Raw genomic sequence first — 27,081 nt, forward strand, 5'->3', positions numbered from 1 at the left:
AAAGTGTAATGAGGAATAGACATTTTGGAATGAATTCTAAGAGAAGGTTGTATGAAGGAGTGATTGTGCCAACAGTACTGTATGGGGCAGAAACGTAGAACATATGAGAGAAAGATGTTTAAATGCGTCTGAGATGAAATGTCTGAGAAGTATAATAGGGGTTACTATGAAGCGGCCTTGCTGTGGATGTGCTGTGACTTGCGATGACCCAGGGCAGTGGACAGGGCGCAGGGATGACCCGTCATCCAGGAGGTGCTAAGATAAGAGGGAGGGTGGAGGGGAGTGGAGTGTATTTAGGGATGGAATGGGTGGGAATGATTTTATGCCTTTTTCTTTTTGGCTACCTCCCTTGTAAGGGGGAAAAAAGCCTTGGTATATGTATGTATGTATGTATGTACTAGGCTGGATAGAGTGAGAAACGAGGAGGTGAGAAGGAGAGCGGGGGTGGAAAGGGAGTTGGGAGATACGGTTGATGAAAGAGTATCAAGATGGTTTGGATACATGGAAAGAGTGAAGAAAGATTAGTAAAAGAGGTGTGGAAGGCAAAGGTGGGGGGAGTGAACATGAGGGGGCGACCGGGGATGAGATGTATTGATGGGGTAAAAGGGGCATTGGGAAAGAGAAGAATGTCTGTTGAGAAAGGAAGGGAGAGGGCAGAAGATAGGGGTGAGTGGAGAATGGTTGTATGTGGATGATGCTGTGATACATGGAAGAGAGTGGGTGGAGGATGGGGGGAGGTGAGGGAGTATGTGTGAATATCTTAAAGCAGCCCGAAGGGATTTCTCCCCGTCTTTTTTTCTGCATGAGGGGATGGAGAGGGGGAGTCACCGATTAAATGAAGCGGCCTTGCTGTGGATGTCCTGTGTTTTGCTGCATTGCTTCTGACCCAGGGCAGTGGGCAAGATGCAGGAATGACCCGTCATCCAGGAGGAGCCAAGACAAGAGGGAGGGAGGCCGGGTGAATGGGATTGGAGTGGATGTGGGGATGGAATGGGTAGGAATGGATTTTGTGCCTTTGTTTTTAGCTACCTCCCTTGTAAGGGAGGAAAAGCCGTTGATATATACATCGCTTGCGACGTCACGATATGCACAGTAGGCGGACGGCAGGAAGCTTGTCACGGGACATTCTGGACGTCGAGTTCTTATAGGCCATTTACGTAATATCACGTATCAGTGCGTTTGGAACATCAACCTATCGCTGTGTTACGCAACTCCCCCTCCCCACCCTCTCACTTTACAAAGCTGCATTTTTTCTACAATTTACGTCCTTACTAAACCGTTTTCAACACATGGAGCACAGTACATATCACATTCATGATTATATAGACATGTAGGATAGACACATATGAGAATATTCACGCAAATGTGTGTGTGTATGAATGTGTGTGTGTGTGTGTGGTATGGTGATGAGGTAAACAGAGAAACTGTTGGAGATTTATTACTGACGTCTCGTCCTCACCAGGACTTCTTCAGAGTACTTACAATCACAGAAATATTAACACCTTATGTATATGTATCAGGCAAAGATTTGGTGGTGAGGTAAACACAGAAACTGTTGGAGATTTATTACTGACGTTTCGTCCTCACCAGGACTCCTTCAGAGTACTTACAATCACAGAAATATTAACACCTTATGTATCAGGCAAAGATGTCCACGTTCCTCCACGGTCGACTTCAGCTTCATGAAGTACCAAGTAGCTCACTGTTCGCACTGATTTAACAATCCCATCTCGATGGTTGTTGCTCGGATGTGAGGCGATGTACGCTGCTTCAACTATTTTTCTCCTTTTCTTTGCGAGTCCTTTTTGGAGCACCACTATTCCATCCCAATCCTGTAAGTGGCCACGACTGTCAACGTGGACCACTAGCGAGTTGTTCGGTGGGTCCTGACATCACTTTTGTGCTCGTCCGCTTCTTGATTCCTCTGCTGGTGTCTCCGTCATAACTCATATGATACTTTCCACACGGTATTTTATGGATTATTCTGTTTTATTTTTGCTCGACCATGATTTCTTGTTTATATGTCATCTCCTGTTTTTGTCCCTAGTGCTGAGTGCGACTTTAATTCCGGCTCTGGTGAACAGATGTCCCATCTCACCCGTGTGTCTTGAACTGAACACTAATAGATATTAACCGCTGTCAACTTTGGTCACATCTTCTCTGTTCCTTATGCTTCCTTTTGCTATCTTTAAAGCATTTTCCTTTAATCGGTGTAATCGCTCTTCCGTATAACAGTTCCTTGTGTTTACCTCACCACAATACCCCTCATTTGTCTTACATACAACATATATATATATATATATATGTATATATATATATATATATATATATATATTTATATATATATATATATATACTTTTTATTAAAAATCACAGTATACCCGGCGTTGGTGATCAATTCTTTAGACTTTCTACTCTTCTTTTTTCTTCTCTGAATAAGGTAAATAATAGACAATATTCCCGAACGACTCTAGACTTGTTTGGATATAAAAACTAACACATTACGACCTTTCGCCTATACATTAGGCATCTTCTTGTAAGTTTATTTTCTGAACTACATACATGTTTATAAGTATTACAAATGGTAACATAAGGAGAGGGTGGACATGGTGTTTCGAACGCGTCATCGTCTTCTCGGCGCGACGCGGGGTGCCCCGAAGAGCTCCAAAGTCCCACACATATTCTGTTGGATATTAATTACAGGTATATGGTTTCTAATTAATACTGTCTCCATGCATTTTTTTTTTTCATTATTCTTCGATATTATTACTGTGTGTTCAGTTGATCCCGTGATATGTTGGTGTTATGTGTTTTTGTGATGTGATTTTATCGTTCCGTTTTGCATGTTGTATGTACAGTGCTCGTCACGTCATTATGTCGGATGACCGCCCCGGCATAATGCCGTGACGAAAAACAATGGCCTACCGTACAGGGGGGTCTTTTTCCGTCACGGCATTATGCCGGGTACCAGCCGTTAGCATGACGTCACTGCCTCCCAACAAACACCATATACCGGCTCAGTGCCCGCGTGGCTGCTGTGGTGAGAGGAAATGTTGACCCCTTGTTCTTTCATTCGCCCAATCTTTTGTGCGGTTTTCCCTTGGTTCCTGGGCTATACCTTGTTGACTATGGGTAAAAAGAAGTCGTTAACGCCTGTAACTAAAGCTCAGATCATAGGGCTTCGCAAAGCTGGGCTCCAGACAAGAGAAATAGTGGCGAATGTTGGTGTGAGCGAGCGATCTGTGAGAAACTGGGTGAAGCGTTTCAAGGCCAACGGTGACGTCGAGTTACCGTCTGCTAAACCTCGGCCTGGCCCCTCGAAGAAGACATCTGAATGTACTTTGACTGTGCTAGAAAAGCAGTTTGACAGTACACCTACCATAACTGCTAGAGAATTGAAAAAAAAAAAAAAACTTCTGCTTTCTGAGGTGTCCATAAGAACAGTCAACAGACGGGTGACCGAGCTGGGCTACAGTAGCCACCGGCAGGTTATGAAACCCATCCTTATCAAGCGGCAGAAGAAACGTAGGCTGGCTTTTGCACTTAAATATCATAATTAGACTCCTCAAAAGTGGTCTGAGGTACTTTGGAGTGACGAAGCCACCTTCACCGTCACCTGTAACCGTGGTGGACATGTGTACCGGGCCAGAGGTAGCGACCCACTAGACCCACAGTACACCTGTGGGACCACCAAACACCCAGACTCGCTCATGGTTTGGGGGTGTTTCACTGCTCAGAGTGTTGGTGAACTCATAGTGCTCCCCAAAAACCAGTATATGAACCAATATAATTATCTGGAGGTGTTGTGTGACAATTTACCTGACGCGTTTGACAAGTGTGGGGCTACGGTATTTATGCAGGATGGCGCACCGTGTCACACCGCCAGATCTGTAGTTGGGTGGCTTAAAGACTGTGATGTGAGCTTCTTTAATGACTGGCAAGGCAAATTCCCCTAACCTGAACCCCATTGAAAACCTGTGGTCAATAAAGCGAACTTTGATGGGCAAGGCTCGAGTCTGCTGTAAGTGAGGCATGGATTAATATACCTACCCAAACCCTCAGAAATGTGTGCGAAAGTCTTCCTAAACGGCTGAGGGGCGTGGTGAAGCGAAAAAAGAGGCAGCATCAAGTATTAGAACCTCGGCAAGTGTGCAGATGTATTTTCATGGTGTGTGTTTGTGTTTTGGTAAATGTGTGTGGGGCGGTCGGCATAATACCGTGACGAACACTAAGTCTTTGTGATAATGTCTGTGTTGTGTGACCAATATACTCCTCATTATAAAGCTCACCGTCTTTGTTTAACTTACACGAGTACTTATACACAACATTACTTTGTTTTAATTTGTCTATCGTTGCTGCCATATTTTTCAGTACTAGAGACGAAGTTCTAGGGTTGCGATAATATCTTTTAATGTCTATTCATCTTTTTCATATGCAGAAGATATTGTATTTTGGTAATAAACGTTTAAACTGTTTGTCATGTTACCTTTTTTTACTTATGTTGGTTTTCTCCATTACTAGCTCAAATTTGCTTAACTCCAGTTCTTGGTGAAGAAGGAGCCAATCAAAATATATTTTGAAGGCTCTTGGTACGTATGTGCGTACCACACTGATTTTATATTTTGAAGGGCATTCACTCAAGCTATTTAAACATCTTCCGGAGTTACTAGGTTTTCTATATACGCTTGTGGTGAATGCTCCTTCTGAATCATCTACCCACACATCCGAAAATTGTATCTTATTATTTATCAACGCTCCTCTCCACGGTGATATTTAATAGAAAGTGTATTATTGAAAACCTGCTCCCAAAATTTACACACACACATATATATATCTATATATCTATATTTATATCTATATATCTATATATACTGTATATATATATCCATATACCAATAGCTTTTTCCCCCTTATAAGGGAGGTAGCCAAGACAGGCACGTACCTAGTCCCACCCATTTATCTCCCCTGCACTACCCTTTTTACCCCTCGTATCTCAGCTCGTCAGGGATATATATATACATATATATATATATATATATATATATATATATATATATATATGTGTGTGTGTGTGTGTGTGTGTATTCACCTCGGATCTGCTGCAGCCTCTTTTCGAGACAGCCAGACACCACCCTACGGCAGTGAGCTCAGAGCTCATTATTAGCAGATCTCTGGGTAGGTCTGAGACCACTCACACTCCACACACCGGGAATGCAAGGTCACAACTCCTTGACTAACGTCCCGTACCTACTCGCTGCTAGGTGAACAGGGGCTACACGTGAAAGGAGACAAACCCAACTTGTCTCCGCCCGGCCGGGGAATCGAACCCCGGTTCTCCGGCTTGTGAGGCCAGTGCTTTACCAATCCGCCATCGGGCCGTGTATGTGTGTGTGTGTGTGTGTGTTCAGTTTCTTAGTATTCTCAGATTTTCTAGTTGATAGTTTTACTTCAACTGGATGAACGTAAACTAGGTTTCCAAATTCTTCCATTTATTTCTCAATGTTTCGTCGTTAATACGACATCTTTAGGATATAACTGTAATGAAATAGCAATGACTAATTACAAATAATAAAATAAATACAATTTATAAAACAAGGAGGTTGGTACTTACATCTAAAAACAAATATGGGAGGATTGACAAGATGCACACTATTTATGGTCCTTATAAAGATTCGGTCAGAGTGATTGAGCTGGGAGGGGGGTAAGATGATAAGGGATCTGAGGTATAAGAGAGTACAGGTCGTATGAGGGTGAGATGTGTGTGCAGAAGGAAAAGGAAGGGGAGGAAAGGTGGAGGGCAGATCTCTGGTGAGGTTCAGGGGCGTGTGGTAAGGGAGGAGGAGGGAGAGGGTGAGGAGGAAGAAGGTGGCGAACAAGGTTATCTAAACTTGGCCCGTGAATTAATAGAGGAATTAAAGAGTGGTATGCTAAATACCATGTTAGATTGAATGTTGATAGCAAGAACTCTATCTCTGATGTAAATTGCCTCATGCAGTTGTAGCCTTCTGGGGTCTTCATTGTAACATGTTATTTTGGCGGGATTAACTAAGTTTTCCTACTAATTTCCTAGTTGTGGTATTGTCTGTAGTGTTGTTTGATGGCTCCTTCACACTGATGCATTGTCAGACACCTGCTAAAACTGCATCTAGTGGGGGCAATGTAAGTATTACTACGAGGCACACAGTCCTCGGAGGAGCAGACTGCCAGAATAAAGTTTTGTTCATGATCGCAGAATTTCTGGGGGTTTATGGTAAGTAAGAACATGGTTTTTGCTGTCTTCACTTGAAGGGTGGCAATTTCTTAGAATGATATCCTTAATTGTCTTGTCATTCTTGTGCAAAGCATTCCACGAGGAGCATATCATGGTAGCTCTTTTTAAGTAGGCTCTAATAACACCTTTCTTATATTTATCCATGCACTCCCCACTACCGTTCATGCATATGTCCAAGTTGCTGGGTTTTCAGTACATGCTAGTTACAAAAATGTTCAATGTACCGAAAACCCACCAACATGGGTATATACATGGATGGTAATTGGGGAAAATTTAAGAATGCTAAATTGTATCAATGAAAACCTTCTTCCCTCTTTTATAAATCTACGACTTCACGACTGAGCAGTGCAGCAAAGTCAGCTCACTCAGGACTTTCGGAAGAAGATGGTGGGAGAAGAAATTAGAGAGAAGAAAACCCAGATGACACGGCTACATGAACTGAAAGACTTCCATAGGCGTTACGAAGACCTAGCGCCGCTAGAAAATAATCTGCAGTATAGGACTCTGTCTGCCCTCGATACAGTCATTGCCAACCACTACCAACCAGGTAAGACCAGGATAATGAAGTATTCTCGTTTATAAGGCGGCATCCTGGCTATCCTTGAATATTCCCCTAGTTTCATCAACCTCTCCATCAAAGCACTCTTAGTTCTACTCTATACTTCACTCCCTCCCACTATTCTCTCATATTCTTCTTGTACCCCTTGTCTTTCTCATTTAAGCAGTTCACTATAAGAACCTCCCTGCCTTCTGTCCTTTTCCTCTTTCTCCATCTATCCTCCACTCTCAACTTACCTTTCACCAAAAAATTATCTGATATTCCCCCACTCTCTCCTCTTAGAACATGTACATCCAAAACTCTTCCTACTTTTCTCTTGGTTACCACTATATAGTCCATTAAAGCCCTATCTACCACCCTTCCATCTACCACCCTCTCCCATGTGTATTTATGCTTAACTTTCTTCGTAAATACTGTGTTTGCTATCATCTACTCTCTAAACCATCATTTCTCCACTACGATTTTTTCCTGGAACTCCACACTTCCCAACCACTCCATCTACTGGTTCGTCTTCTATCCTAGCATTGAATTCTCCCAATACCATTGCATCGACATTTCTCCCTAAACCCCCATTTAAATCTATCCAAAAAGGCTCCCTTTCCTTTACATTTTCCTCACTACCAGGCCCATATGCACTTACAAAGACCCACATCTCCCTTCCCAGTTTCACCCTCATCTACATTTGTAGTAAGGTAATGCTGTGAAGATTCGTTCTCTGTAGAATTAGCGCACCATAAGTCATTTTTCTGTATCAAAATTGTCAGTCCCGCTGACGGGCCTGCTGTTGCTGCTGTTACCGCAGGCCCTGGAGCTCCCGCTGCTGAACCTACCGACGCCGGAGCCATTGCCACTACCGCCGACGGGCCTGCCACCGTTGTCCCTGGTGCCACCGAACCCGCCGCCTACTGGAGCTGTCGACGCTGGGCCTAGAGCTACCACTGCCGCTACCCGAGAGGTCTTATCGCCGCCGGAGCTGCTACCACTGCCGCCACCCGGGAGTTCCTGCCACCGCTGGAGCCGCCGACGCTGGGCCTACAGCCGCTACCCAGGTGCTACTGCCGCCGTCGGAGCTGGTGCCACTCCCGCCCACGCCCCGGAGCTGCAACCGCCGCCTCGCTGTGCCGACAACGCTGCCTCCAGCTGCCACCGCCGCCCGGAGCTGTCGCTGTCGCCGTCTCCAACCGCCGACGTCACCCCGAGCCGATGCTGCCGTCGCCGCCCGAGCTGCCGACGCCGCAGCCATCTGCCCCGGAATGCCTGCCACAGACCACAACATGGTGGCCCAGCGCCTCCTCGTCCACGGACTAATGCCGGCCACTCCTACCAGACGCCAACCGCCGCATACGGATTGCCGGCCGGACCGCCTGCCCGTCCACAGACCCCTACCAGCCTACACGCTAACACCAGGCCTAACACCTGCCATGTCGGTGACATCCGATCCTGCTGACAACTCGTCACGCCTAAAGACTAAAGTTTCGTTCCTCCTACCTCGTCACTAGGGGAGGGGGGGAATAATGTAGCAAGGTCCTGCCTTGAAGCTTCGTTCTCTGTAGAATTAGCGCACCATAAGTCATTTTTCTTTATCAATATTGTCACCCCGCTAAAACTTATATATAACATTATTAATACTGTTACGTCTCTCATATATATGTGTAAATGTCTGTAAATATTAGTACTATTATTCTGTAAATATTAAATTGTAATTTATAAACCAAATTATTCGTGGTGATATTAAATGTGTATTCTGTCTTCTTGCATGAAGAATTATGTCTTGCTACGAAGACATCAATTTTGGTCGAGTATTACACGTATTTTAATTTCAATAAACAGTCCCGAGAGAATTGGAGTTTGATTAATTCCACTCTCTCACTGAAATGTACCTCCACCATTGTGTAGTAACATAACACTACACATTAACCTTAAAGAAACCTTCTTCCACTCCACCACACGCTTACCCATCTCTTCACTAACTAGTCTTTTTGTACACCTTCCCTGCCACAAGTGCAGTGTCGTCAGCAAACAACAACTAACTTATCTCCCATTTTTCTCCATTTTCTCCATTTGGGAATGGATGCTAAGAGATTGTACGAAGGAGCGATTGTAGCGACAGCGCTGTATGGTGCAGAAACATGGAACATAAGAGAGGGAGAGAGGAGTTCAATTGCGTTTGGAATGAAATGTCTGAGAAGCATGGTGGGGGTTAATAGGCTGGATAGTGTGTGAAAGAAAGAAGTGAAGAGGAGAGCGGGGGGTGGAAATGGAGTTGGGAGATAGGGTTGATGAAAGAGTATTAGGATGGTTTGGACACATGAAAAGAAAGAATGAAGAAAGAATAGTAAAGGGTGTACAAGGTAGAGGTGGAAGAAGTGAACATGGGGGGGGGTGACCAAGGTTGAGATGGATGGATGGGGTAAAACGGGCATTAGGAAAGAGGGGAATGTCTGTTGAGGAAGGAAGGGAGAAGACAAAAGATAGGGGTGAGTGGAGAATGGGTGTATATGGATGATGCTGTGATATGAGGAAGGGAATGGGTGGGGGATGGAGGGTGAGGGAGTATATGTGAGTGATATTTTGACGCCGCCCGAAGGGATTTCTCCCTGTCTTCTCTTTTTCTGCATGAGGGGACAAAGATGAGGGGTCGCTGATTAAATGAAGCGACCTTGCAGTGGATGTGCTGTGTTTTTCTACATTGCCTGTGACCTAGGACAGTGGGCAAGATGCAGGGATGACCCATCATCCAGGAGGGACCAAGATAAGAGGGAAAGAGGGGGATGAATGGGATAGGAGTATGTGGAGATGGAATGGGTGAGTGGATTTTATGCCTTTGTTTTTTGGCTACATCCCTTGTAAAGAAAAAAAAAAAAGCTGTTGGTATATGTTGTAGTAATAATAATAATAATAATAATAATTAATAATAATAATAATAATAATAATAATAATAATAATAATGATAATAATAATAATAATAATAATAAAGCAATAATAATGATAATAATAATAAAAATATTAATAATGAAATAATAGTAATAATAATAAAATAATAATTACTAATATTAATGAAATATAATAATAATAATAATAATAATAATAGTAGTAATTAATAATGATAATGAATAATAAAAAAAAATAATAATAGTAATTAATAATGATAATAATTATAATAATAATAACAAATAATAATAAAATAATAACAATAATAATAATAATAATAAAATAAAAATACTAAATAATGATAATAAACATTAATAATAATAATAATAATAATAACAATAATAATAATAAGTAACAATAATAATAGTAATAATAATGATAAGAAGAAGAAGAAAAAGAAGAGTGCTAACAATAATAATATTAATGGAATAATAATAATAATAATAATAATAATAATAACAACAATAATAATGATAATGATAATAATTGTAATAGTAATAATAATATATAATAAAAAATAATAAAAAAAGTAATAATAATAATAATAATAATATTAATAATTGAAAATATAACAATAATAATAATAATAATAATAATAACTAATAATAATAATAATAATAATAATAATAATAATAACAATAAATGTATAAATATTGCAGGGTGTTTTGTCCTCCACGAAACTGATGTCTGAGCAAATTCTACTTACCGTAATTTCCTCGGCAACTGCTTTATTACAATAAATTGTAGCAAAGGAGACTCAAAAGGACCGTCATGGATTTGGAGCTTTTAATGTTCAGTAGACCCTGCTTAGTTCTTTCCAAGACTGTTTTGCACCTTTCATTTGGGTAATGATAATGGCTGTAAAACCGTATTCATCGATAAGGTCATGCATTTTTAGTTCATCGTGTACTCATACTATGTATCCAACACACAAGAAAGTTGGCTATAACTTCATCGTCACAATGTAACACATAAGATTCCCATACCTAACATAGTATATACAACTACTAGCAACTCGTAAACTCGTTCACAGAAGAGAGACCATCATTTATGTTGGAGCCATCACATACCGTAATATAGGTTATCCATCATAGTTTTACTCATTACATATCATAGGCATTCCATGCGTAGAGCTATTTCTTAAATCATAATATAAAAAAAGAATATGCCAAAATAATTGGTGATGCATTGCTTGCGACTCTCAGACCTACAAACCTAACTACCAACAACTTGTTCACCGCCTTATGAGGGATGTGGAAACTCAACTTGTTCGAACACTCTCCCCCATATTGGTTGTGGTTCCCCCGACTGCCTGCTCAGTCTTTCAGCCATATATATATATATATATATATATATATATATATATATATATATATATATATATATATATATATATATATATATATATATATAAACCTATTCCAAAAACTTTTTTTTTCTCCACATTTTAATACATGACTGTACTTTTCCCCAAAAATCACATCCTTTCTTATCTAGGATGTATGGAAGCATTGCCGCATGGAGGCTGAAGTTTTTTTTTCTTTTTTTTTTTTCTATCTTATCATAAAGGCCAATTTTGAGGTATTTCTAAGCATATTTTGTGGTATAATTTATTTATACTAGAGCAACAAATTAGGTACCAAATGAAAGAACAGAATCTATTCTATATAGCAACCGTTAGAAATTATGAATTTTCCCCGTGATTTTTAAAAAATATGAAATTGTTGAAAATCCTGACTTTTTTTTTACTAACCTGGAGACATGGTTTTTGTATGGATGTTTGAAATTTGAGTGAATTTAGACCTAAATCCATACATAATTTCAGCATTTAACTTCATATTTCATATTTACAGAAACCTGTTAATTATATTGGGCAATACTGAACAGTACAAAAGCAAGGCCATCACAGAAACTCGATCCGAATCCAGAAAATTATCCACAAGATACTTCACAATGGCATTAAGCAAGGAGCTACGAGGAAGCACAGTTGATGTCTCAGAACCTCCACCTGCAGTCCACAAGCAAGCATCAAATCGGCCGTCCACCAGATCTCTCAATGAAACATTTCTGGTCGAATATCCTTTAGCTTGCATCAGTGGTTCCCAGCTTCCCACCAACAGACAAGCATTCCAGTACTTCCTGTATCTCCAAAGCTTAGCAGAAAATACAGGGAAACCTCACCTATGAAACGGTTGAGGCTATTATCCTATTCTGGTAGATGGCTAAGATAAAGATAATGACCAGACAGAACTGCATTAGGCTCTTCGTGAAAATCCATGGCAAACACAGAACACTGATGAAAGAACAAGTGACCCTGGAGGAAAGAGGAGTGTATCTGTCTTGGAATTGGACAGCCTGTTCGACATAGGAGCTCCAGATATTGTTCAGGATATAGAGAGCAACAGACTGTTATGCAGGGAGAAGAAAGATGAGGACATCAGGTTCTACCAGGACCAGAGGACTGAGAGGAAAGGTCGCAGGTCGGGTCATGAGAAGATCCTTGAAACAAGATCCCAGCAACAAGTAGACTGGAGTGAGGGGCAACTGCAGAGGCAAGAACAAGGTAATCATACTTTCATACTTTTACTAATCATAGTTTTGAATATCACAACAAGTTGGAAGTTTTACGTGCTTACCACATTGTATTATTTTGCAGTTTTACATGCTTACCACATTGTATTATTTTGCAGCTGCAGCAGAAGAAGAGATAGTTACTCACCTGGGGTAATTCCAGTGACAGTGACGCTAACACAGGACATGGATTACCAGCAGCCTCGTCCTGGGTGTTCTTACAAGGGGCCATTCGCCAGGCCAGATGGATGACTAGGAACTTGTATTCCATGAAGATGCTGATCTTTTGTAACCAGCTTGAGTATGATGAAGAGACTGTTGCAAAGCTGGAACGACTCAACACCTTCCTGGCACTGTTCTACACACCAATGTGGATGATGTCAACATCTGCTGCGGATGCTCCTGTGAATGATCTTCAGCTCATCCAGGACATGTTGAGGTACAAGAGATCAGACCCAGAGGTTGCTGAAGCAGTTCTTCAGAAGATGGAAAATCACAAGTGGTACTTGACACAGGAGGCCGTGCCATTCGCGCTCTTCAGCAGCAGGCTGAGTGACAAGCAGAAACAGGACATTGCTGCTCAGCTGCATGCCACTCAGAAGCCAGACAGCTTCAGAAGGGGAAAATCTATGTTTAAGAAGGTGACAGCCAAGATCACATTAGTGGATCAGCATTGGACCTGACTGGCTCCTGGATCGGGTTGAATCATGGCCAGAGAAGGAGGACTACAAGAAAGCCTTGGAATATGTGAGAAACCTCAGAGTAGTGAATGACATCGCTGAGCGTGGAGTTAAGATGATGAGTGATTTTGCAAATGTCATCACCACAGATCCCAAGCAGAGGGAATATCTCCTCCATGCTGTGGAATACAACAGACGGCGCTTCGAAAGCTTCAAGAAGCAAACACTTAACAAATGACTGTGTAACATAATTTTGATACATATAATCATGATTATTTTGGTAGTTTCAGTTGATGGTTTGACTTGTTGCAAAATTACACTTTCCACTTTGTATATGTCAAATGTATGGAATTTTGTTATTTTTCTGTAAATATTGTAACATGCCATTTTTTGTACAATGTTAATCAGATTCTACACGTTCAAAAGAGCATTATTTCTTTAATTGATAACTATTTTGTTGCTCTATCTTGCTCCATGCAAAGACCATAACTCCAGGTTAGTAAAAACAATCAAGATTTTCAACAATTTCGTATCTATTAAAAGTCACAGAAAGAATTGATCAATTCTAATGATTAATATAGGTAGAGTAGATCATGCTCATTCATTTGGTACCTAATTTGTTGCTCTATCTTGGATAGATAAAAAATCATACCACAAAATATGCTTAGAAATGCCTCAAAATTGGCCCTTTTGTTTAGAGAGCAAAAAATTCAGCCTCCATGCGACAATACTTCCATACATCCTAGATAAAAATATATGTGATTTTTGGCCTCTTCAGGTCAAAAAGCATGGGGAATAGTACAATAACGTATGAAAATATGAAAGTTGTTTTTGAACAGGTGTAATGTATGTGCATATATGTGTATATATATATATGTATGTGTGTGTGTGTGTGCGTGCATTTGTGTGTGTCTGTGTGTATGTACATATATCTGAATATACCATAATATATCCTCGAGTAATAGTCAACTTTATGTAAAAGTCGAACCTCTATTTTTCGCAAGAAAAATCTAGAATTTTTCATATCCCTTGTATAAAAGTCGTCCTTAGTTTCTGATTTTATGTAAAATTTTTGTTATAATTATCATAACGGGTGTCTGTTCCACGTGAACGTTCTTTGACAAATAAAATTCCATCAGTACCATATAGTTTTATACTTTTCTTTTCCTTTTACTGCCTTTCTTTTTTCATGAAGAGATGGTGCTGGTAAATCAATACAACATTTATCAAGTACGTAAGACAGAATGAGTGGAAGGGTGGTGAGGTAAACGCCAAAAACCGTTGGAGATTTATTACTGACGTTTTGTCCTAGAAGGACTTCTTCAGAGTGTACACAAAGAAATAAAATTACAACTTTAATACTCCCAGCTTATCCCATTCCTCCCCGATTACCGTCACTCCTCCCACATCTCCGCTTGGTTCTTCGCGAGGCCTAGGGGAGGTGTGGGAGGAACGACGGTGATCGGGGCGGAACGGGATAAGCTGGGAGTATTTAAGCTGTTATTCTATTTCTTCGTGTACACTCTGAAGAAGTCCTTCTGGGACGAAACGTCAGTGATAAAACTCCAACGGTTTTTGGCGTTTACCTCACCACCCTTCCACTCGCACCACGGCGTGCCGACGAGGATCGTTTAAATTTTCAAGTACCGCTTGTTTATGGATAAGCTACAGACATAGGCTATATATTTGGTTAGATTGTTAATATGATGAGACAGGTCACAAGTCTCCATAACTCTGAGTGCAGGTTTTAACTACGGGGGTCTGGGGTAAGCTCAACCCAGAACCCCGTGATTTTGGTGCTATAGAAATAGTTGTTTTTAGAGAAATATTTTTTTTCCATACCGATTTGGCTCTTAAGTTTTTATTTTTACTCATTCCAACCATGAAATTCAACCCTTTGAAAATAGTATCTATGTATGATTCGACCCCCTAAATATCAGCTGTAAAAAAGGGGAGTTCGACAATTACTCGTGGATAAACGGTACTTATATATATAATTATATATGTGTGTGTGTATATATATATATATATATACATATATATATATATACATACATATATATATATATATATACAGTATCCGAAAAAAAGTATAGAGCGCTCCCAATGGAAATCAAAGCTAAAAAGCTCTCTGAACTTTTTGCATTTCCCGCCGCTGTCAGACTTATTATTATTTTACATCTGGCAACTCAGCCAGCTCTCTGGCTGCTCAGCCAGCTTGCGTTTTCTCGCCTTAGTGCTCTTCGAACTCCAGCCTCCTTCCCCCTATTTTCGTTGTTTCACTTTGCGGCGCTCCAATTTTAGGAGACATTCATCCTGATGGCTCCTACTAACCTTAGTGGTGAGGAAAAGGCTCGTATTTTGGACTAGAAAACTGAAAATGTGTCGACGAAAGAGATTTCGAGACGTAAAGGGCGAGGTGAGAGCACCATTCGTCGTCTGGTCGCTACAGCTCGTGGCCTCCCAACCAACGTGGTACCACCTCGAAAACCTGTCCCTGGAAGGCCTAGAAAGACCTCTGAGTCTACTGACAACCTCCTACGAGAGTGATTCACGTCGTAGGAGGTTGTCAGTAGACTTAGAGGTCTTTCTAAGCCTTTCAGGGACAGGTTTTTGAGATGGTACGACGTTGGGTGGGAGGCCACGAGCTGTAGCGACCAGACGTCGATTGGTGCTCTCACCTCGCCCTTTAGGTCTCGAAATCTCTTTCGTCGACACATTTTCAGTCTTCCAGGCCAAAATACGAGCCTTTTCCTCACCACTAAGGTTAGCAGAACCCATTACTGTAGGATGAATGTCTCCTAAAACTGGAGCGCCACAAAGTGAAACAACGAAAATAGGGGGTAGAAGGCTGGAGCAAAAAATAATACAACCTCTCTCCACAAGAGCTCGAAGAGCACTGAGACTGGAAAACGCAAGCTGGCTGAGTTGCCAGAGAGCTGCCTGAGTTGCCAGATGTAAAATAATAATGACAAAATGCCTGACAGCGGCGGCAAACGCAAAGAATTCAGAGCTTTTTAGCTTTGATTTCCATGGGGAGCGCTCTATACGTTTTGCGGATACTATATATATATATATATATATATATATATATATATATATGCGTGTGTGTGTGTGCGTGTGCGTCGGTGAGGGCAGGAAACACAAATGTAAAGCAAATGTTTAGGACATGGGGAGAAAGATTATCCTTAACATAAGATAACCCAGAGACATCAGGCCACACTAGGCAGGGACACAGGGGGCACATCTGATAATAGGGGAAGATACAACACCAGGGCATGATGGAGACCATTTAGATGAACAGTCTGCACAGATTCTTGCATGTTAATTTTTATTGTAATCTCTGTAGGACAGGGTTTGAAATTTTAGAGTAATCTCACATAAATCACCACTATTTTTTCCTACCCCTACCGATACTTGTCATCATGAATTACTTCCCCATATATATATATATATATATATATATATATATATATATATATATATATATACACACACATATATACACATATATATACATACATATATACATACATATATACACACATACAAATACACACACACACACAATATATATATATATATATATATATATATATTAAATATATATATATATACATATACTGTATATATATATATATATATATATATATATATACACTATATACACAATATATAGACTATATATATATATACATATATATATATATATATATATATATATATATATATATATATATATATACATATACCGTATATACTCGCGTATAGGTCGCACTTTTTTAACTAAATATTTCGCCAAAATCAGGGGTGCGACCTATCCACTCGACATTAATGAGGGACAGCACTACTGTCACCGAAGTCGCAACAATTGGCGATTTCAATGTGACAATGACACGGAATTTCAGTGGTGTTCGCACAATATGCATCGGAAAGCTTTTCAAGCCTTTTGTATGCATAAAATATATATATCAAAGGTTCCTACCGACTCGCTGCTTTAAACTGAACTAATGCTGCTAGAAAACCGTAAAATATTCTCTTTTCCAACTCTTTCGCATGTTTTATAGTGTTTATAAGCAATGCGACCATGACCCTTTGTTTACGTTTACGTTAACGTTAACGTACATCACCTGTTCACTCGTGGCTGCGTTTCTCTATATGCGCAAATTATGTTTTCGTAGTGTAACGTAACTTAAATAAACTTATGATTTTCGTAAGAAAGAATATTATTTTCGTAAACTTCCATTAGGCCTACCGTACTGTTAGATCTGCAGTACATCGCACGGAATTTTTGGCCTAATACTGCAAACCCTAAGAGCTATGAAGTAGGTTTTAAGCTGAAAGTTGTGGATTACGCAAATGAACATGGAAACAGACCTACAGAGAGGGAGTTTGGGGTTTCAGAAAAGGTAATGAGGGTATGGAGAAAGGAGAAAGATCAACTTAAAGAAATTTTCTTCTATACTGTTGTATTGTATAGTGTCCAGTTGACAGGTAAACTCTATTGATTTTTTGTCAAGTTGACTATACGTTTTTTTCCGCAAGTGCATTTGTTTACGATTATAGTTTTAAAAACGCGACCGTTGTTTATGTAAATTTGCATTATGCACACGTGTGACAGTCGGACAACCTACATGTGTTCTGATATTAAAATTTTGTGAGTACAGTTTTGAAATAAAGGTAAATATCTGATCATTTTTATGTTTGAATGGGTCTTGTAAATCGTCAGATTAGTGCGACCTATCCGCGGGTCAACCGCAAATAACCACTTTGACAACCACAAACTTGCGGTGCGACCTATACGCGAGTATATACGGTATATGTATATATATATATATATATATATATATATATATATATATACATATATATATATATATATATATATATATATATATATATATATATATATATACATATATCTTGGTATCTACAATTTGTTTTGTAACTATTTCATAGACAATATTCAGGTTATAATCATCAGGTACTAATAGCATTTAGCCACCAAGACTGAAATGAGTATAATTCAAAGGATATTACTCCTTAAACATTGCATGTAAAAAATGCAATGCTCTTGTTTGTCACTATGTCTTGCTGTTGAGTGTGGCCAGGTATTCTCGAACTACAATATCTGCTTTAGCAAGGGACAACCTATGATAGTTGGACATGAGGTGCTGCTTAAGACTCCGCCGCTGGGCTATATGTCGGCCACACAAAGGACACGTGCAACTCTGGCGGGAAGGGGAAGTGATCAATGATGCTGAGGTCTTTGGGACAAGGCCCCCACGTCCCACAGGGGCCAGGTGATGGCTGTTGCCAAGACCAGGGGGCAATGTGGTGTTAGTCAAAGTGTCATTGAAGAGATATGGTAATGAGCCTGAGGTGCTACAGCTAGTGGTGACAGTACTGCTCAGGGTTAAGTTAGTTGTACTTGTACTCCAAAGTTCATCTAGACAAGAGGTATCACCTGAATCAATGCCAAGTGGGTCTTCCTGCTTCATGGGTCGGTCCAATTCGAGACTTGCTTCGACGCCATCCATATCTTGATCTCCAGTCCCAAGGGACCCAACCAAGTTCTCCAATGCTGACATAGTGCTGCTGCTTCCACCCTCTGGCAAAACAAACAAGAATTAGTTCAAACCTGTTTCCATAATTAACATTTGGAAGGACAATTTTTCAATGAAAAAGTGAAATGTTTTCCTGATTATATATGTATACCGGTATACAGCCTGGGACAGAATCTTTGGTGCGAGAGGAAAAATAATTGATTTCTTAAGAAAATAAATAAATAAATAAATAAATAAAATAGAAAAAAACCTCAGGTATTTACTAGCTCTTTAGTACTTTGTTGGGCACCCTTTTCTCTGGAGACGCTCATGGAGATATTCAGGGATAGATTCTGCAAGGTTCTGAAGCCAAAATGGATCCATTCTATTCCAAATATTCTTGATGGCTGCCTTGAACTTCAGGACTGATAAAGTGTCTCGCTCACGTGACTCGGATCCCAATTGTTCTCAATGGACTTCATATCAGGCAAATTACCTGGCCAATCCCTTATAAACTCCACATCACAGTACAAACCATTCCTTAATGAATTTAGTAGCGTAGCATGAAGCACCATCCTGCATGAAGACATCTCCTTTGCAGTTATAAAAACAGTACTGCAAATGGTCATTCAGTGGCTCAAAATATGTTTGCATTCATCGAAACATTTTTTGAGAGCATTACTAATGATCTCACACCACGGTAGCTAAATCAGCCCCAAAATATTAGCGAATCTGGATGTTTTGCAATCCCCAGTGTTAATTTTGTGTTCAAGGGATCACTGCCTTGACGATGGTACACTTTGCAACCATGGCTTCTAGTCACAGTGAATTTTGGCTTCATCACTCCACAATACTTGTTTCCAGCTCTCCACATCCCACTGCAAGTATTTGGGGCAAAAAGTGACTTTCTTCTTTTTGTTTTATGGTTATGGGTGGTTTCTTGCGAGCATTGTGGAGTGAGAAATCCAGATACCGACGTACTTTACCCATGGACACATGGCCAAGTAGATTAGGACTCTATTCCTTCAGTTGTGGTGCCGTTATATGTGGATTAGCTGGAGGATGCTAATCCATGCATAACAGCACCCCAGTCTCTAGGCAGCCATCAAAGGTATTTCGGGAAAATGGACCCTGTATGAATTCAGAATCGTGTAGAGTCTGTCCCTACAGTTTCCAGGAGTGTCTCCAGAGAAAAGGGTGACCAACATAGTATTAATGAGCTGGAAAGTACCTGAGAATGCTAGTTATTTGAGGAAATTAAATACTTTTATTCTCGCCCATAAGTTTTTATCACACACATATACATACACACACACACACACACATATATAGTATATATGGGCAGATATTCTCTTATACATACTTCATTGAAAGTGATGGATAATTGTGCATTTATTATTTTCTTAAATGTAGTTTCCATATGCCTTACTGTGGACTTACGTTCCTTTGAAAGGACCCCTTCTTCAATAGCTTTTAGGAATATTCTATCTGGTCAAGATATGAATTATTCCGGTGTTTATCTATGTTACTTTATATACTTAAGTTTGTATACTTGCCCTTTACTGGGGGAGGTTACCGGTCACCTTGGAGAGGTTACCTGTTAACCCAGGCAGCGATGAAATGTCACGTGCTAGAGGAAGACTCCAACTTTGTGTTGTAACAAAATGTCTTATGCTTGGACTTGTGGCGTTTTTGTCTCGGGCTTGGATTTATAGGGTTATGTCTCATGTTTGGGTTTGTAGGGATTTATCTCATGCTTGGGATGACCCAAAGGTCATCTGCTTGTATATTTGGATTTGGGCTCAACTCTTTAATGTATGGTGCTTCTAAGATTGGGAGATGTATATCATCTGTACATCTTTCCAAAATCTTAGTGTTTTCTTCTGGGATGTTTCTTGTTAATGTTTCTACATGGATTTCTTTTATATGTTTTTTAGGGGCTCCTGATATCAGGTGGTATGAAAGACGACGGGATAACCTTATCGTCGTCATGCCAATATAAATGGAGGGGAGGGCTTCACAGTTCCTTCATGCACAAAGGAAGTAATAGTGTAAGGTAAGTGGTAGGAGATTGTTGTTACATTAGAAATTATTTTCAAGAAATCCATCATATCCGGAGATGTCCCAAGAGAATGGAAGCTAGCTAACGTTACTCCCATATTCATAAAAGGTGACAGAGAAACCAAATAACGACAGGCCTACGAGTTTGACTTCAGTCGTAGGAAAAATGATGGAAACTATCATCAGAGATACTATCGAACATCATTTAGAAAGTAACTGTTTGATAAATGATAGCCAGTATGGATTCAGACGGAAACGTTTTTGCGTGACTTACTCGAATTCTATAACACAATCATCTCGAAATATGACAAAAGAAACAATACTGATTTAATATATCTAAACTTTGCAAAAGCTTTTGATATCGTCCCCTACGAAAGACTACTTACTAAATTAGCTTCACGGAATAAGTGGTAGCCTATTGGACTAATTGGTTGAACGATCGAAAACAGAGAGTTGTTCTAAATGGCAAAACTTCTAGATGGAAAAATGTTACGAGTAGAGTTCCTCAGGGTTCCGTTCTTGGGCCACTTCTATTCATAGAATTTATAAATTATATAGACCACGGACTGAAATCTATAGTCTCCAAATTTGCTGATGATACAAAACTGTGCGGAATGCCAAATTATCACTTAAACAAATTAGATACTCAAAAGGATTTAGATAAACTATAGCAATGGTCTAAAAAGTGGCTGATGAAATTTAACACAGGGAAATGCAAAGTTATGCACATAGGTAAAAATAACAGATGGTACGATTACAAGTCATTTGGAAATTCGTTAACAAAAGTGGATATTGAAAAGGATCTCGACGTAATTATCGGTAACGAACTCAAATCATCTAAGCAGTGTATTTCAGCCTCTGAGAAAGCAAATAAGATTCTAGCACTGATTCCGCGATCTTTTGACTTCAAAAGTCCATCTCTCATTAACAAGCTATATAAACCGTTAGTTCGTCCACATTTGGAATATGCTGTTTCCGTATGGTCACCGAATCTCATTAAAGACATTGACAGATTGGAAAAAGTTCAACGGTAAGCAACAAAACTGATTCCAAATATAAAAAATTAATCATACGAAAATCGACTAAAACATATGAATCTGTTTTCCCTAAAAATCGTAGACTCAGAGGTAACTTGATACAGGTTTTTAAGATTCTAAAGGGAATTGACATCAAAAGTGACAAAATTTTCACACTGAATGAGAATCCGACAAGAAATAGTTGTCTTAAACTATCAGGAAATATATTTAATTTGGAAGTGGGTAGAAACAACTTCGCCAACCGTGTAGTTAATGAATGGAATAAATTTCCTGCAGAGGCAGTGTGTAGTTCACTTCGAAGCTTTAAGATTAATTTAGATCAACATCTAAGCAAGATGCTGTAATACCTGCCATTTATTTTGTTTGTTTGTTATTGCCTTATTATTATTTGCTTATCATTTATGTCAAATTATTATCTACTATTACCTGTTTATCAACTTTACCTATTTATTTCTTTATTATTTTACTATAGTTTATTTACTTATTTTAGTTTTTAAATTATAATTATTCATTTATTTATTCATCATTATTATATATTTTTTTCACACCCGACCTAGTTATGTCGGCATGCTCCTCCTTTGTCATCCTTCCTTTGAAATAGTATAAGTTAAGCAGAGTAAGCTTCGTGTATTTAGCTTATCTAATGACCGTTTTTGTTTCTTTTGTTGATTTATATTTTCTCTTTGCGAAGGAGGAGCGAAATGGCTTGTAAAGGTTATGTGAATCTGGAAGACCGTCTCAGGATGTGTGAGGAGGAAATTCGTCTTCTCAAGAGTGCGTTCTGTGAGAAGAGTGAATCCTACCCACAACCCAAAGACCGTTCCACCTCTTCCACTTCTGCCAATGCCGTGAGCGAGTGGCTCTGTGGGGTCCCGTTTGTCGAGCCTACGTTCGGCAAGTAGGTGTCCTGCGGAGCAACCGCTACCTCTAGCCAATCGTTTTGCTTTGCTGGAAGATAAAGTGGCTGAAAATAAGGAGTTCTTGGTGTTGGGGGACTCCATGGTGCGAGGCTATGGCGACATCCTGCAGTGGAAGACTAAACGACGTTGCAAGCTTTATGTCAACCGGGCCGTGGGATCGCCGATTGTACCCAGACCATCAGGGAGTAAAGGCGGACGAACACGGTTACGATTGTTCATACGGGAAGTAGCGATGTGGGTAGGGCGAGATCAGAGGAATTTGTTCGGAATTACAAGGTCCTCCTTTAGGAGATAAAGGAGCGTGGGAACCGCCACGTAGTCTGTGGAATCCTTCCGAGGATCTACGCTGGTTCGTGTTGGAATAGTAGAGCCATAGGAATCAATGAGAGGGTATCACAATTGTGCATGCAACTGGGATACCACTTTTGTATATCTTTTTCAGGCGTCATGATCTTTATGCTTCTGATGGGATCCACCTCACTCGCAGAGGCAAAGATGTTCTTACAAACCTCATTGTGGAAGTTTGTAATGAACTAGTTCCTTCTTCAGGGTAAAAATCAAAAGGGGTAATAGCGTATCGGGGAAAACAGTATGGCGTAGCAATAATGTAGAGCAATATGTCAGTGTAGGACAAATATAATTTTAGGATATAATGTCGGTATAGGACAAAATATTACATTAGGGTGTAATGTCAAACAAGGGCAAAATATCACGATGTGATGTAATAATAGTGGAGGACAAAATATCTCGATAGGATACAATGTCAATGGAGGACAGAATAAAATTTTAGGAATTGATGTCGGACAGAATGTCAATGAACGACGGGTGGTCGGTGTGGGACGCGGTGACGGAGGGGGGCAAGGTGTACATGAGAGATCGAATGACCGTGAAAGACCAGATGTCCGTAATGGACAAATGTCCATGAGGCACTGAATGTCAATGAAGGACCAAATGTCAATATAGAGCAAGGTGTCAATAAAGAAAAATATATATAATGCAAGGCATGATGTTGAAACTCAAAACGAGTACAAAAAAAATCACGAGTTTCTTAAAACCATGTATTTTAATGTTCGTAGTATTAGGAACAAATTCCAAGAAACACAGGCGTATGTCAAAAGCGAAAATGTCGATATGATAGGAATAACCGAGACATTGTTAAATGGTAAAGAGTTTGAAGCTGAGTTTAATATTGCGGGATTTAAACACTTTCATCAGAATAGAAACCACAAGGTGGAGGTGTTCTGTTGTCCGATAACAGCAATGTCCATCCCTGTGTTTTAGAGAAAGTGAAACAGAATGCATATGATAGTTTGTGGGTAGAATTAACACAAACAAATGGACAAAAAATAATATAGGCCAAAAACATTATCATTAGCAGACGATAAACTGTTGTTTCAAGAACTGTCTAGTTTCTTTAACCGGGACTTATTGACAATGGGTGGTTTCAATTTTACTGACATTGATTGGATGACCCTTGAATATGACCATATGGGTAGTCGCTTGATAGATTTTCAGGGTGACAATTACTTATTCAGGGCGACAATTACTTATTCTGCATGTAAGAGATCCCACAAGACATGGAAATTTACTCGATCGCGAAAGCATGATAACCGATGTAGAAGTCGGTGAAACTATTGCAAGTAGTGATCACAATTTAGTTAAATTCAAACTGCTAAAAAATTAGAAGAGAGACTTGTGTATCTAAATACCCGATTTCAGTAAAGTTCAGTTCGTAGGACTATGTCAGGAGCTTCAGCTTACAGATTGGAAGGAAAAATTAAGCGAACGATTTGTAGATCAGATGTGGGAAATATTTCAAAATACGCTTACTAAGGTGATTCATACTTACACCCCGTTTAGGGACAGACGCCCCCAAATCAGGCTCGCCCAAAATGGCTTGACAAAGAAACTAAAAAAAGTGTTGGTAAAAAGAGAGAGGCTTACATGAAATACAAGTGCTTGGGTGCACCTAGTGACTAACAAAGTTATGTAATAATACAGAGAGATTTAAAAAAGACAATAAAAACGAAAACAATACAAAATGGATATCGCTGGTAAATCCAAAGCGAATCCCAAACAAATCTTTAATTACATTGGAGGTAAAAAGGTTATTAGGAATCACATTGGCCCACTATCACATGTTGACGGTCAACTTGAATATTCAAATGAAGGAATGTGTGATATTTTAAACAATTATTTTAGCTCAGTATTCGTAAACGAAACACCTCAAAGTGAACTCTATACTATTACCCGTATGGTGGAATACATGTTGTGGAATGGAATGGAGTTGGTAAGGGCAGTCCTAGTTGCTGCCTCTTTAGCTAGTTTATCGGCTTTCTCATCCCCTGAAATCCCATGTGCTGGAACCCAGCAAAATCTAACGTTGTCTGCTTTTTTAAAAAATTCTCTTATTCTATAGAGAAAAAAAAAATCATACATCAATCTTTCCTTTCTATATTGTTCATTTTTTATGTATTTTTCCTCATTTAGTTTCAGTTCAACCAATATGTGGTCACTTCTACTAATTGGTGTCTTATATTCAATCTTGTCCACTATTTCCGGTTCTGATGTGATTATTAGGTCTAGTTTCGATGGTTCTTCCTCATTTCTATACCTAGTATTCTCTTGTATCCATTGCGTCATTGTATGTTCTATGACCATATCAAGTAGCACATATCCCCATAGGTCGTCTCCACCCTTCATTGTCATCTCTTCCCAGCAAATTTCTTTTCAATTAAAGTCACCCATTATAACTATTCTTCCTCTATCTTCCATGATCTTTATTAGTGTTATCCTTGTGTCTTCTAACATACTTTTGTGTTCTCTCTCTTCTCACGAGGCCGTTTTAGGAGGCACATAATTTACTACAAACTTCCTGCTACTTCCATCGTGTTTTCTGTTTCCTTTCCGTTTTTCTCTGCTATGAACCTTTTCCTCACTTTCATATCCACTACTCTCCAATACAATTTATCTTTTTCTGACTCTGTTCTTTTCTCGTTATATTTTCTCTTTAGCTTCTATTTTTTTTCTCCTCTCTTTCCTCTTTATTCATTTTTTTTTATCCATACTTGTTTATATTGATCACTGTCTGCTAGTTTACCTGTTTTTGCTAAGATATTCTCTACTGTCGTTTGACCTGAATTTGATCTTAATTGGTCTAGTCTTATCTGTATTATATTTCCCTAGTCTATATATTTCTTTAATTTCTTTCCCGGTTTCTTGTCCATCCTCTTGAACTACTTCTAATATATTGTTTACCTTTTCCTTTTCCTCTTTTACTCTTGTGGTTCTATTTGGATTATACTTCTCTTCCATCCCTAATATAATTATACATTTCTTTTTGTCCGCTAAGTCTCTTACTATATTCTCCTTTTCTCTCATCACTTTAATAACTGTGTCCTTAGTTTGTTCTTTCATATGTTGTGTCACTATATCTGTAAATACAACTATGTTGTTCTCTTGGACTTTTCTCCAACCCTGTGACTCTTTAATATCTCTATCATTATTCTTTAATTCCTCATTCTCATCTTTTACTTCTTTTAACTGTCTTTTTAATTCTTCTATTTCTTTAGTTAGGTTTTGATTATCCTTCTTTAGTTCTTCCAGTTTATCAACTCTTTGGGTAGCCTGTGATAATTGGTCAAACCTAACCTCCCATTCTTCGTTTATCTTTTTTTTTTTTTTTTTTTTTAGTTTCTCCTCTACATTTACTAGTAGGGGGAGGTTGTCACCTCCTCCCTCATTAAATCCATAAAAACAGTTATCTTATCTTTCCATTGAGCAATTATTATCTATATTTCTGCTTTTGACACCTCTGCTTCCTTGTTCCTCGTATGTGTGTTGTGGCCCCCATTTGTTTACACCCCTCCTAATATCCGGTGCCCGTTCGTCCCCTTCCTCATTTCCTTCCATTTTCCTCAGTAATCACTCTCTCCTTTTTCTTCACCTTCCCACTACACGAGCTTTCCCCTTCCCTATTAATACAACAAAGGTACTCCCTCGTCGTTGAGATCCACAAAAATTGCACTTCCTTTCTGGAGTTCCAATCTTCGCCGTGAATCCGACGTACGTGTGTGTGTATTTACCTAGTTGTATTTTACGGGAAGGGGAGCTATGCTCGTGGTGTCCCGTCTTCATATCTCGTTTTATCTAGACTGTTTTTAAATTTGTGTATTGTTTTTGCACACACCACTTTCTCATCTAACTTGTTCCAAACATCTATTATCATGTGGGGAAAGCTTAGTCAGGTCTCTTCTATAACTGTCTTTCTTGATTTTCTTTCCGTGTCCTCTTTTATCCCTACCATCCCATTTTATTAGATCCTCTCTATTAATAGTTTCTATGCCTTTCATGATTCTATATATAGTTATCAAGTCTCCTCTCTCTCTTCTTTGCTCTAATGTCTGTAGCTCAAGTTTTGCTAGTCTCTCTTCATATGATAGTTCTGAGAGTGTTGGTGCCAATTTCGTAATTGCTCTTTGTATTCTTCAAGTTTTGTTATACAT

At 39.4% G+C, this 27,081-nt stretch overlaps 1 protein-coding gene across 6 annotated transcripts in view; it reads right to left on the reverse strand.

Annotated features, from left to right (window-relative positions):
• LOC143034569 (uncharacterized) overlaps positions 1–27,081 on the reverse strand; it is a 315,113-nt gene that overhangs the window by 45,455 nt on the left and 242,577 nt on the right. For 4 of the 6 annotated variants that reach the window (XM_076200812.1, XM_076200814.1, XM_076200819.1 and 1 more), the window contains exon 6: positions 18,480–18,623. In XM_076200812.1, the coding sequence (XP_076056927.1) occupies positions 18,480–18,623 (144 nt within the window). Of the gene's footprint in view, positions 1–2,494; positions 2,684–17,999; positions 18,624–27,081 lie in introns of those variants that run through there. The other 2 variants (XM_076200821.1, XM_076200815.1) reach the window with 2 other exon arrangements.

This window comes from Oratosquilla oratoria, chromosome 17 (assembly GCF_046742065.1).
Source record: "Oratosquilla oratoria isolate Oo_2021 chromosome 17, ASM4674206v1, whole genome shotgun sequence".
NCBI classification, from domain to species: domain Eukaryota; kingdom Metazoa; phylum Arthropoda; class Malacostraca; order Stomatopoda; family Squillidae; genus Oratosquilla; species Oratosquilla oratoria.